This window comes from Mus musculus, chromosome 7, assembly GCF_000001635.26.
Source record: "Mus musculus strain C57BL/6J chromosome 7, GRCm38.p6 C57BL/6J".
Classification (NCBI taxonomy): Eukaryota; Metazoa; Chordata; class Mammalia; order Rodentia; family Muridae; genus Mus; species Mus musculus.
This window is the reverse complement of record NC_000073.6, coordinates 139600500-139613867: the sequence shown is the minus strand read 5'-3', so window position 1 is coordinate 139613867 and position 13368 is coordinate 139600500. Positions and strand designations below refer to the sequence as shown.

General features: G+C 51.5%; 1 protein-coding gene and 1 long non-coding RNA gene across 4 annotated transcripts in view; one reads left to right on the top strand and one right to left on the bottom strand.

Annotated features, from left to right (window-relative positions):
- Cfap46 (cilia and flagella associated protein 46) overlaps positions 1-12954 on the top strand; it is an 83874-nt gene extending 70920 nt beyond the window's left edge. Inside the window, exons 49-59 of the mRNA NM_001302546.1 lie at positions 280-359; positions 1739-1891; positions 6451-6521; positions 6618-6678; positions 6754-6789; positions 7168-7270; positions 8163-8275; positions 9911-9992; positions 10344-10480; positions 10593-10670; positions 12589-12954. Coding sequence (NP_001289475.1) covers positions 280-359; positions 1739-1891; positions 6451-6521; positions 6618-6678; positions 6754-6789; positions 7168-7270; positions 8163-8275; positions 9911-9992; positions 10344-10480; positions 10593-10670; positions 12589-12710 — 1036 coding nt within the window. The 3' untranslated portion in view covers positions 12711-12954. The remainder of the gene's footprint in view (positions 1-279; positions 360-1738; positions 1892-6450; positions 6522-6617; positions 6679-6753; positions 6790-7167; positions 7271-8162; positions 8276-9910; positions 9993-10343; positions 10481-10592; positions 10671-12588) is intronic.
- Positions 1-13368, bottom strand: part of Gm33031 — a 52821-nt gene that overhangs the window by 21741 nt on the left and 17712 nt on the right. For 2 of the 3 annotated variants that reach the window (XR_001778310.2, XR_003946897.1), the window contains 3 exons: positions 9797-10024; positions 8830-9318; positions 7965-8238 (listed from right to left, as the gene is read on the bottom strand). This is a non-coding gene — a long non-coding RNA (predicted gene, 33031). Of the gene's footprint in view, positions 1-4731; positions 4832-7898; positions 8239-8829; positions 10025-13368 lie in introns of those variants that run through there. The other variant, XR_003946896.1, reaches the window with a different exon arrangement.

Sequence of the window (13368 nt, the reverse complement as noted above, 5' to 3'; positions counted from 1 at the left end):
GGACATCCTGAGGTCCCCTTCTGTTGGCACTGTGTGTCAGATGCAGAGATGGCCCTGAGTGACAGCTGGGTGTGGTAGCACAGGACTCTAATCCCAGCGCACAGGAGGCAGGAAAGTGTCTGAGTTTGAGGCCAGCCTGGTTTACATAGAAAGTGGGGAGAAACAAAACCTAAGCAGCAATGGCCGAGCGAGGACTAGGCTGCGTGGCGCTTCTCAGCCTGGTCTGTGGGTGTTTCCCTATGTTTCCTAAAGCCTGAACACAGTCACTCTGAATTTCAGAAATCAGATGCCAACAGCTGTGGGTGATGCAGGGAAAAATAAAGGCAGAGAGAAGGAAAGGAAAATCTCTCTCCCTTCAGGTAAGTGGCAGGGACAGACAGACCCAAAGGCCACTGCCGCTACTTCAGGACCCTGTGGTGACACTCACCCATTCCATCACGGAAAGCCTGGGCGGGTCAGGAGTCACAGGTTCCACGCTCAAACAAGTCCTACCTGGGCATGCTACACAGGACCCAAGGTTCCTCTCCTTGAGGTCTCCTAGAACAAAATCACCCCCAGGCTGGGCAGAAGGCCCTAGGAGAGTGGTTCTCAACCTTCCTAATGTTCCTCATGTGGTGATGACTCCACAACCTAAAATTATTTTCATTGCTACTTCATAACTATAATTTTGCTGGCGTTATGAGTTGTAATGTTAATGTGTTTTCCAGTGGTCTTAGGCGACCCCTGTGAACCGGTTGGCCAACCCCTGCAAAAGGGGTTGTGACTCACAGGCTGAAAAACACTGCCCTAGAAGGTTCTGGGCACTGAGACTGACAGCTCTCTGAGGAGGATTATCAAACAGTGGATCCATGCTGCCCTTTCTGGGCAAATTATCAGTTCCTGGCCCATAGTGCCCTTAAGAAAGAGCGGTGTGTTATACACCCAGCTCTCACTGTCCTGGCCAGATGACAGTCTGCTGGTCCTTGTAGGAAAGATGAGCATTGCTGCCCTGCGTTGGGGAGTTCACCAGAGGTGGCCGTGGGAAAGGGCTCTGTCTCATCCGCCTGGCGGCCTTGTCTGTGGGGTACTTTTAGCACAACCCCCGCTGTTTTCACTTGGACTGGGAAAACTAGGAGGATGCTCTCACTGTGCGACTCCCCAGGCAGGAAGGTCAAATGCGGGCCCATCCTGTCTCTTGGCTAGCTTCTCTGATTTTACTAACGACTGACTCCTTTAAAAGGCAATTTCCTATGTTGAATTTTGTCTCCTTTTCGATTGCCACTAAGAACTGACAGGTGGCAAAGGGAATGGCTGCTTGCTCCCCTCCTCTGCCACCCCCCCCCAGCCAAAAAAGAAAAAAAAGCCCCAAGCTTTTTCTCCCAAGTTGAGTTGGCCAAATTACCATGAGCCAGATGCAGCAAACACCCCAAGAACTGCAGGTTGCCTTGATAGCTTAAGACGTGGCATCCTATAAGGTGTACCACTACCTAGTGACTCTGTCATAAACTTGATCTCACCATCAAAAACAGTGGCTACCTCAGGGACCCTAGCATGTCAGGGACCAATGCAGCCATGCCTCTACAAGCTGAGCTGGGGACATAGTCTTCCCTCGTATCTTCATGCCCGGGATGGCAGCCACCAGGCCAGTCATCTAGCCACAAAGTCAGGGCTTGGAGTGACGAAGCTGAAGCCCCACGTCCGTCCCGTCCTCAGAGCTGGTCTCTCCTGTGTCTGAGCTGCTGCCACTTCCCTTCCACAGGGCAGCCTGACCCTGAGTACCTGATCCTGATTGTGGACAAGTTCCTCCTGGAGCTGCCCCTGGAGGGGCTCTCCATGCTCAACGAGGTCACCTCCCTGTCACGAGATTTCTCTCTCCAGATGCTGTGGAACCGTCTCCATAAGGAGGAGCGAGGTGAGCAGCGCCTTAGCCACAGGAGCACTTAATTTTAAAAATGGAAAATTTTAAACTACTTTTCAGATAAAATATTGTTAACTCCCATCAAAAGGTAATGAGCAAGGCACTGGGGGGTGTAGCCCAGCGTGGAGTGCTTGACTCGCGTGCACAAGGCCCTGGGTTCCATACCCAACACTGAAAACCATTGCCAAGTGTTTTCACGTCTCCCTTGGCCCTTACCCATTCAAAATCACTTCCAGAATAGACACCATGTGCTGTGAACAGAAAGCTCTAACCCATGTTTCATGGGTGCTGATGCCATAGCAAAGAAGAATCCCACTGAGCGAAAGACCTGACACCCAGACTCACTTGGCTCAATGTTGTGGGGCAGCGAGACAAGGTGGGCACTGCAGGATGGTCCAGTCTGCAAAAGTCCTCCAAACTGCTCCTGGGGCATGAAGCAGTAGTATTGCTACCCTGCTCTAAACTCCCTGGCAGATGCACACACACTCCTCACTACCAGCCCAAATGTTTTGGGTTCACAAATGAAACATTGACACACACACACACATATACACACACACAGCCTTCTATTTTAATATGCCTTAAACAGCGCAATGGTTGGGCACATCCAAACCTCCCTGCAGCTAACACACTCTCCCCTCCAATATTCCTGAATTATTACTTATTAAAATCTATATTCTATCTTGGCTACCATGAACCCAGACCTGTAGTCCTGATGGGCTATGATCCCTGACTCTTACATGTTGTTAGTGTCTAGGTCTCTCTGCCCTACACAACCCTGTCTCTAGCAGGGATTCAATCCTGGCTGACATGAACTGGATGCCCTATGGGGCTTGAGCTAAGCCTGCAGCTCTGATTTCTAGCTTCTGGTCCCTGGGACTTTATCGATCCCTGTCCTGAAAGTGTCATGCAGTATAGAGGAGTCCCTCCTAAGGCCAGGCAGTGTCTTCTCCTTTCTTGGCAATGGTGTTTCTCCTCTTCCCCCATGGTGGTCCTTTCCTGGGAATCTCAAAGTCCCCCCTCTGTCTCGCTGCCCCCCCCCCGCAGGCAACTTTATTTACCAATTAGAACCAGCTGGTCGTTGTAGGGGCCATCAGTGTCTCACACGCAAACGTGCCAGTTTCCATGAAATTTGGGAACCCAATTAACATAAAATAAGCAATAAACCAAATCCACCACAGGGGCATACTGACACTTCAGAATCCATGTCGTACACCAAGAAATACCGAAGGAGAGATGAAAATACAACCCAGTAGTAGAGCATTTGCCCAGCACACACAAGGCGCTGGGTTCTAAAACCAGGACTGCAGGAAGGGAAAACCATTCAGTGCTCAGTAAGTACCAAGTTAAATTAAATAGCCTGTGCTTCCACTGCCCCTCCAGATAAAATAGTAAGAGCCACGTTCCTCCTTCCAACCACAATGACAAGAAACTGGGCAGAAAAGAGGAAACAAGGTACCAGCCAACCCAGGGTAGTGGCACACACACACACACACACACACACACACACACACACACACACACACCCAAGAGAAGGGAGACACATAGTGAGTCCCACACTGACCCAGGGTGCCTCTTAGAGTTTTGTTGCTCAAGCATGGGCAGGAACAGCAGGAACAGCCCAAGAGGCTATTGCTGACATGGAGCTAGGAGCCTAGAGGGAAAGATGAGTTCAGAAACAACATAGCAAGAAGTGATGAGTAAGTGCTTTAAAAGGCCTACAGCAGACCACAGGAGGCCAGCAGAGGTGCGGCAAGCAATCCAAAGGCCAGGGTAAGAACCAAGCAGCCATGAAGCAAGGCTGTGATAATTTAAATTTTTTTTTCTTTTTTTTTTTTTTTAAATCTATTTTGAGCAAAAACTTGAGTGAAAGAAAATAATAGCAATGCTGTGGGATTTGATAATGTGTAGGACAAGACCAGAGCAAGTGCTGCTGGGAGGAATGATGCTGTGCAGGGCGCCCATGCTATGTGCGCTGCAACATAGTATCACTTAAAAAGAGACTGTAACATAATGTACACTAAACCCTGGAGCAAGCAACTAAGAACAACCCAAGCCCAAAGTTCACCTTAGATCAGCAGCGAGGGAGGGGAGTTGATAGTTGGAGGCATACAGGCATGCGCTGAAATTCCACACCCATCTACTCCAGCAGCTAGAGTGGCTGCTGTTAAGCAGGCTGGTGTGAAGGATGAGGACTGGTGGTCAATGGATGAGCCATTTTGGAATGATGAGTATACGCAGTGGGTGTCCATCCATCCGAGGAAAGGGAACCAGCCAGTTCTCCCATGTCTATGGCATTCCCATTCACAGCAGCCCAAGTAGCCATCACTGGAGCAAATGGTTACAAAAGATGGGTCCACACAAGAGAGCACATTCAGCCACAGGAAAGAAGGAAGTCTGGCTTTAAGAAAGCGTGGATGAGCCTGGAGGGCATCGTGCCAGGCACAGACAGCAAGCATACACTATGTCACACACACTGGGGATCTTAGACGATTCCACTCCTCATAACCTTAGAAAAGAAGGCAGGGGCTGGCAGCAGGGAGTTGCTGACCAAGGGCACAAAATTCGAGCTGGCGGAAAAGGTTTTGATTTTGAGTGGCATGGTGATGTGGCCGATGCTGTGCCATGTGTTCTGAGAGTGGCTAAGGCTCGAGGTAACTTTGTCAAATGCCTGACAGGGGAACGTGTAGCGTGACCATTTGGCGGGCTCGGCTCCACCAGTCCATGGTGCGTGTGTGCACACCTACCATGATCCAACTGTGTGTGCCAATCCAAGTAAGAGATGAATGACCAAATCGAACATTTTAAAGAAATAATTAAATTAAGAGGCTCACCGTTTCGAGGAGCAGAGAAGATGAAGAGGCGCATGCTTTGCCCACCGTTGCTAGGAATGCTGGTGTTGATGGGAGGGAGCGAGCGGCACACAGGAAAACACTGGGGAAACAGTTGGGGGGCAATCATAAAAAGCTACACGCTGGTGCCCAGGCAACCCATGCTCCCTCCCCTAGGCCTTTACATAAGATTGCAAAGGCACGTGTAGACATAAAAACTCTCAGATTGTACCCCTCCTCTTGACAGCCCAAACCTGGAAGCCATGGAACTGAAACACTCCGGGGTCATTTTCTTTCACAGTTGTAGAGACTTGGTCTGAGTGCAGGTGGTGAGGGAGTGAAGAAATGACGATGCACATGTATACAGAGAGAGAAGAGCAGGGGGAGAGAAGGAGCAGGAGGGAGGGAGGGAGGGAGGGGGAGGGAGGGAGGGGGGGAGGGAGGGAGGGGGGGAGGGAGGGAGGGAGGGGGGGAGGGAGGGAGGGAGGGAGGGAGGGAGGGAGGGAGGGAGGGAGGGAGGGAGGGAGGGAAGCTGAGATTGGGTAGACTAGGCTCTCTGATGGAGAAGCCACAGAACTCTGGAAGCTCAGCATGTTTATTATATGCGGTTGAAAAAGAGGCAGGATTATTGTATAAAGCTGGCCAAGGAAGTGGGGTTATTACATATAGATAAGCAAGTGGCAAAATTATTATGTAGAGATAAACAAGTTAGCTAATCTCTGTAGGAGTCGCCTGTGTCAGGGAGCATTCTTCTGTAAAGAACCGGAGGGGGAAAGCCATGGTGGACATTTTCTTTACACAACACCAGCATTGCTGTTTCCCTCTGAGCCTTGGCGTGTGGGGTGGAGTTTGTCACTTTCCCATGGGTCTGAGGCTAGGATGCTTGACATGCCCACACCCCTGTCAACAGCACACATTCACTAGACCTTCCTCTGCTCCCCACAACTAAGCAGCCACTTGATGGTCATTTGAACACCCACTTGGATGGATGGGAACATTTCAGCACTGAGGAGGCTGTGCCCAGACAAAGACTCCAAAGAGGGCACACAGCAGATGCCTTCATTTTTGTAAGATTCTGGAAGATACAAATTGATTTCCACTTAGAAAGCAACTAGGTGGCTACTTGGCGAGGAAAGAGGCCCCCGGAAGTGCAAGGTAGCTGAGGGTCTGTGTGAGGTCAGCTCTGACTCTGATAGACAGTCCATCAGAACTAAGTGCCTTCCTAGTGTGTCCCTGAGAACCGTCTTTGGCAAAGTGGGAATGGCAGAGAGCCATGCCTGTGCCTCAGCTCCCATTCCCTGTGGAAGTCCCACCCTGGAGAGTATAACGCGGGGTGGAGAAAGAGGAAGATGACCCCAGTGGAGCATGGAGCTGTTCACATGAAGCCAGAAAGACCTGCCCACTGGGGGCAGCTCAGGATAGAAAAGACACGGCTCTTAAGTCTGTGCAGAGACCCCGTAACCATCAGGGGTGCAAATATCTGGTGAGTTCCTGTGCGGAATATGGTCAGAAATGGGCACCTGTAAGTCTTGGGGGCTGTCTTTCCTCGGGAGATTTCCTTGGGCCCACAAAGCTTTGTGTTTTGACACGACAGAACTTAAAATCAATTGTTTGCACCGCATCAGATTCACAAAATTCAAACCTGAGCAACTTAGCAGTACCTAGTGCCTTTGCAGTCTTGTGTCCCTGCTGATGCTCCATACCCGTCCTTGTCCTCCACAGAAGGCAGTATGAAGAAGGAGGTCAAGAGCAAGGACTTAAAGAAGAAGACTCCAGGAAAGAAGGCCCTGAAGGTAGGCGGGTGGGAGCCCAGAGACCTCATGCTCCTCTCAGCGTGATTCAGGCCCCCGCTGGTGAACCCAGGCATTGATACCTCCATCCTGTTACAGAGCATCATGACCCGGATCATCCCACCGGAATGCAACCTGATCGACTCAGACACCATCAAGTGTATCCTTTGATGATGGGTGCTTATGGCCCCCAGAATTCTGCTTTGGTTCCTGTTTGTCCTTGACTCAGACTCAGTTGTTGTGGACCCTTACGAGGAGGCCCGGGGCACAGGTAAGAAGGTCACACAGGCTCCTGGCAGGCAGGCCAAGGCCACCCAGGCCTGGTGCCAGCTGCTCTCATGGCTGTATGGAAATCACCTTAAGTGGCCTTGGAGCCTTGGATCCGAATACAAGCTGACTATCATGGCATTCTAAATACTTTGATTCATTGGGGCCTCCTCCTCCCCTCAACTCTTCCTGTCCCCCCCCCCATGCCCCTTCCTTCTCTTCCTACTGTTTATCCTTCTCTACAAACTCCTCTAACCAAAGAGGATTCCCACCTGTGCTTAAAACTCACTCCTCCCTAGCCTATGTCCCAGCCCAGTGGCACAGGAGCCCATCCCCCATGCCTTGATATGGAAGTCACAGCCTCTTTCAATTCTTCCTGCAGAGTTAATGAGACCTATCGAGATAACCCAGGAAATCTTGGAAAAGTACCGAGACACTTTTACCGGACGTTGGATGGGGCACCTGGGAAACCACAACTTTCCAAGGTTGGGTCCTGGGTCTTCAAAAGCTGACTAGAAACCTTCCCTGCTGGCTAGGTCTGTCCAATAGAACCCAGGGCACAGCACTAGCTAAAGGCTGCTGTAATAGTCCCAGGGTCGCTCTCCCACACAGAATCTGCCCCAGATAACCTCAGAGCCCCTCAGGCCAAACCTCCTAAAGAAGGCACTCCTTTAGTCCCTGGTATGTCTGGGCACAGCATTTCCATGACCCCCCTGAGCCTGGTGTTAGAAGACACACAGAAGGGACAAGGCTCCTGAATGTCCATGCTTAGACTGGGAAGGTTCTGCAGTGTTCTTTTAGCCCAACCCTTTGAGGTCATGCTCATCTGTGGGAGTCTGGAGGTCTGAACAGGGCTCCTCTGCATATAAGGAGGTGTGCCAGGCACTGCTAGGCTAGAGTCATACACTGGCCCCCTATGGGCATGCATTCTGTCATCCCTGTCTCTTATCGTGGATGGGCCTGGAGCAGGGGGAGCCAAGCCAGTTGGTACAGAGGCATAGAGGTACAGGAGTGAGCCTGTGCAGGGTTAGGGGTGGAGCACAGAGGTCAGAGCTGGTGACGAAGACCATACCCAGCCCCTGTCTCCCATATTGGAGGTGCTATAGTACTTACCAGAGCCAACTCCACTGGCATGAGATGCATGTTTCTTCTTAGACCAGTCCATCCCTGGGAGTGGGGGTGGGGTGGGGGTGGGGGGGTCCATCTGAGGCCAGCTGTACACCGGGAAAACAAAAATAATTTGGGCCCCACAGCAGAATAAAGGGTTTAGTGCAGGTGGCAAGGGGACAGTCCCTGCTGGAAGGAGGGGTTGCAGGTGCATTCCCCTAGGCCAGATGAGTTGTGGCTATGCCCACTGGCTGGTTTCACCCCCTGTAGCCAGGCTGACTGGGAACAGCTACTGGACAGCTGCAGAGGCTTCTTCTTCTATGGAATGGAGACCTTCCTGTCCCACCTGGAAATAGAAAGACTGGTAGCCATGAATCTGCAAGGTGAGTCCCCTCCCCTATTGGCAGCCCCAGCCGGGGCCTGCAGGCACCTATGGGATCCCCGGGGAGGAAAGCAGGGCCACTGCTGCTTGATCCAGAGTCCAGGGCAATGCTTCAGGAAGCCATAGCACCCTCTCCTAGCCTGTGGTCTATCTGAAAACTGTCCCCCGACTCCATTTCCAACAGTGGTAATGGCAGCCACAGGGTCACTCACCCTCCTGGTTGCCCTCAGCACCTCCTTATATGCAGAGGACCCCTGTTCAGATCTACCAGATTCCCACAGATGAGCATCAGATGTGAAGTGCCACCTCAAAGAGCTAGGCTGAAAGAATCCTGCAGGACCTTCCCAGTCTGCGCATGGGCATTAAAGAGCCTTGTTCGATGTGTCTACTAACACCAGGCTTTTGGGGATCATGGAAATGCTGTGCCCAGACATACCAGGGACTAAAGGGGTTCAGAAGCCAAGTAGAGGACACCACAGGTGGAAAGTAACCTAGGCTAAGTTCAGCGATCAAAGAAAGCAGGACCACATGACATGCTGAGTACAGTGTGCTTACCTTGCCAGGAGGGCCATGCTGCCACAGCACCCGTAACACACAGCACACAGCAGGCTTAATGTTCAGGCATTTGGAGTGTTGCAGTGTGCTGGTCTTTGTGGTCCACAGTCATCTCAGTCCCAAGCCATAGACCCTCTGGTGTGTCTGTGTTTCTCCAAGGTCCTTTTCCCGACTGTAGAAGGATGCTTTTGTTGGACTGCTTAGAGCTAACCACCAGGCACAGTCAATGGATAAGCCTTTCCTCGATCCCAGAGATGTCACTTTCTCCCTTGTGAGGCATATGGCCCCTTGCATGGTTATGTAGAAACTGTCTGGTTGCTCTTTCCACACCAAGGCATCCGTGCCCACCATGGCCACAGTCTATTTCCCTGCTGACCAGGTCTATTCCGTCAGCTGGTAGCCCTGGGCATGCGCCAGTCATATGCAAGTAGATTGAGCAAAACCCCACAGGTAGACATCTATCATCAGAAGCACAGGTAGACTTTTTGCCTATAGGAACAGTCGCCAAAGTGCAGGTCATCCCTGTGCCCATGCAGGTCCACACCAGGACCACACACTGCCACTTGTTTCAGTGAACGTTCCTGTCTAGGGTGACCCACTCAGCCCAAAGTACTCACTCGTGACCATCTTAAAACCCTCACTATGTGCAGCAAGCAGGTGGTAATAAGCTTGGTCAGCTTCCAAGGCCCTCTAATGTGTACAGTCCCTTGGGCCAGCCCCTCTTTGGGGCCAGCTTCTCATACCACCCCCACAGGTATACACCGAGGTTCTCTCTCTCTCTCTCTCTCTCTCTCTCTCTCTCTCTCTCTCTCTCTCTCTCTCTCTCTCTCTCTCTCTCTCTTGGCACCAGTATGGAATATCAGAAGCTTCCATAAGTAATGCGGGAGCAGAGCTCTCTATGCTCGGAAGAATTAGAAGTGGCCCTGAGTAGGCTTGCTCCCGTTTCCTGGGTGTGATCAGTGGGTACCTGAAAAGAGCCGGTTGAAAGTTCAAGGATCAGGTTGATTGGTCAGAGTGCAACTCCCACGGGGATCTGGTAATGGTGTGGGTGACTTCTGAGGAGCCTGACTGTGTCCTGCAGAATGCCAGATGATGATCCTATTGGACTTGACAAGGTCCTCTCACAGCCAGAAGCGGACGATAGAAAGCTCAGAGGGCCAGAGGTACCTTCTGTTCTTGTCGCGTCACCAGGAGCCTGTGGATTGGGAAGGGGTGGGTGTTATGAGCAATCTAGCTTACCCCAGGGACTGGTGGACTGCCAGGGCTGGCTGGCCAGCACCTTCTACCTAATGGTACCAACTCCTACTGTGGGCTCCATGCTCAGCCTGGGAGCTGCCACTTAAGGGATTTGATGATACCTAAAAATGCTATTTCCCTTTAAGTAACATGTAACTTTTGTGGGCGAGATTGAGAACGATAAAGGCCCTGGCCCACACATGCAGTCTAGCAGCTGGCGCAGGGGAGGATTGAGGGCGCACTATCAGCCCTTGGTACCAGCCCATGGATCCCTACAGCGCATCACAGCGGTCCTTGGTGAAGCCCATCCAGACGGCCATCCTTCTGAGTCTGGTAGGGGTCGAGAGCATTGTCGACAACCAGTGGCCCACACTGATGCAGGACAACATGCTGAGGGCCACCATCCTGTGGGACAGTGAGTGGGCACCCTGGCTATCCTAAAGTCTTTTGGGGCTTTTGCTAAAAGCCTTCCAAGGGTGTCTGTAGCCCACCTGAAGAGATTTTTCTCTCCCGTCTCCACCCTCCAGACCTGTTGGCAATTGGCAAGCCACTTGGAAAAACAGTTCGTCTCATTCATAAACTATGCAATGAACCAGGTAGCCAAGGTAAGGTAGAGGCTGACCACCCATTTGCTTGTCTGTAGAAGTCCCTGGGGTTCCATTGTGTTCCATGACCCTCAGAGAAATAGGGTGTCCCCACTTCAGGAGGGAGAAGGAGTGGAAGCATGAAGGAAAGAAGGAGTGAGGAAGAAGGAAAGAGGGGAGTGAGGAAGAGAGGGGAGGAGGGAGGGAGGGAGGGGAGGAAAGGAGGGAGGGAGGGAGGGAGGGAGGGAAGAAGGAAGAGAGGGAGGGGAGGGAGGGAGGGGAGGGAAGAAAGGAGGGAGGGAGGGAGGGGAGGGAAGGAGGGAGGGAGGGAGGGAGGGAAGAAGGGAGGGAGGGAGGGAGGGAGGGAGGGAGGGAATGGGGAAGAGAAAGAGGGAGGGAGAGCAATCAACAGAGTTCTCTTTTGTACTCTCTGTGAAGAGAGATCTGGGAGATTCCTGAGCTTTCTCTCTGCCCAGAGGACGGCTTTGGGGAGTTGGCCACCCAGGCTACCTAGTCCATGAGCCCCATGGGGCCACCTAGTCTTCCCCAACCAAGACAAGAAAACCTCCAGGAAGAGGAACTCCCAGACTGAGGAGGATGCTAGAGCCAGGAAGACCCTCCAACTTGTATCTCCTGTCCCTGTAAAATTTCACACAGCTTCTAGCATCAGGGGTTAAGCTTCAGGCAGGGTTACAGGGTGTTGCCTGTTCTAGATGAGACAAACTCCACTTACTCATCCTTCAAAACAAACCTTGTGCCAAGATATGCCGGCTGCAGTGAAGGAATTTGCAGATAAATTTCATATGTGGATACTAGGGTAAAAAAATCAGATAAAACTCTAGCTAATTGCATTTAGCAATATGCTAAAGTGAAAATGTGCTGTAACTCAGAAAGATTTATCCTGGGAGGATTTAAAGTTAAGAAATCCGAAATACATTCAATACAACTCAGTAGGAGATTAACGTTTGACAAATCACGTGCTTCCCCAGCACCTGAGATGTAGTTGCCGGGGGTGGGGGCAAGGAGTTGAGTGTGTAAATGAGTATGAGTGAATGAATGAGTGGCTTGAATGAATGAATGAATGAATGAGGAGTGAATATGTGGATGGGTGAGTGAATGGACGAACTCGTGTGTTCATGAGTGAACTAGTAAGTTGAGGGGTGAATTAAGTGGGTAAGTGATCGAGCAGGTGAGTGAGTGGGGAGTGAATGAATGAATGAATGAATGGATGTGTGAATTAGCGGAGTGAATGGACAAATTGGTAACAGAGCAAGTGACTGAGCAGCCAAGTAAAGGGAGAGGGACCAGAGAGGTAGACAAAGGTGGCGATGTCTGGCTCCTTCCTAACAAACCAGAAAAAGGACCGACCGACCGGGCCTGACTCCACCCAGCTAACACAGAGCGGGGCTAGCATGTTGTTTTGCCATAAATGGAGAAAGGGCCTCATGACCACTGCCATCAGTGTTGGTCCTCCAGTTCCTGTCAGCACAGAGGAGCCCATGCTGAAGCAATCAGTGTGTTCTTGGAAGAAAGGAACCCAATGATGTTTATCCCTGTGGGTTGTCCTGCCCGGGGCAGGGGTGCCTCTCAGCATCACAGAGAGAGTTATGAGGCTGGTCTCCAGCCTTAGGATGTCTCATGGAGTCTGGTGAAGGTAGACAGGTGGATAGGGGTCAGGCATTGACCCCTACGGACAACCCACGGACAGCCACAGAGCCAGACCCCCATAGTTTCCACACCTTGTCCACACCGAGGAATGGGAAGTAACAGGGCTGCTGTGGTCAGGCTGCAGGGAGAACTCATGGCCCCCTGCAGCCAGCAGCACCACCCTGCTCCCCTCTCCCTGGCACCATGTCCTTGCTGAAGCTGGACATCCAGGCAGGACCCAGGTTACTGCCAGAGAGCTCTGGTATTCACAGGTTGTGTCTATGCTCCACAGACGAGAAACCCCAGGTCTCCAAGAATGAGCCACTCTCTGAGTTGCAGCCTCACCACCCGGAGTCACTCACCACTGCCCTCAACTGGGTTCTGTATGGTCTGCCTCACCAAGCCATCGTGTGAGCTAAACCCTGGAGTCTTTGTGAAGCCACTATCCCTAGCTCTACCTCTCTGTGACTCCTCCCCACTCAGGGCTCTTTCCCCACTTTCTGGGGCTCACCCCAGCCTTGATACAGCCTGATATCTGTCCTGTCCACAATACATAATCCTGAGAAGACAGCTGTTGCTGGGTATAGCACCTAGGCTCTTGCTAATTCTCATTAGCCTGCCAGTTTGTTTTTGGTTTCAGTATTTAGTAAACAACAAAACAAAGTGTATGGTGTGTTTCTGAAAGTTCAGGACAGGAGCTGGGGCTTCTAGCTAGGACCACCAGCACACTCTGGCTCCATCAAAGCTGACAAGAGCATGTTATGCCTGAGTGACCCCAAATTCACCAAACCCACCCCACACTCTGGAGATGAATGTGGTCCTCCTGTCCCCTGACTCCTGGCTATTGTGTCAGGACTCTTGGAGGGAGGGAAGACCCATCTCCTATATGATCCATCTGCAGTTACAAACAGGCTTTTCCTGATATGGCAGTCAAGGGTGACCTCCAAGGCCCTGGATGTTCCTCTAAGCCATGGACTACAAAATCCAGGTGTACATCCTCTTTGCCCATTATGGCTCCCTGGTCAGAAAGTGGGAGAGCAAAGAGCAGTCCACCAGGCAGGAGCTTGGAGTC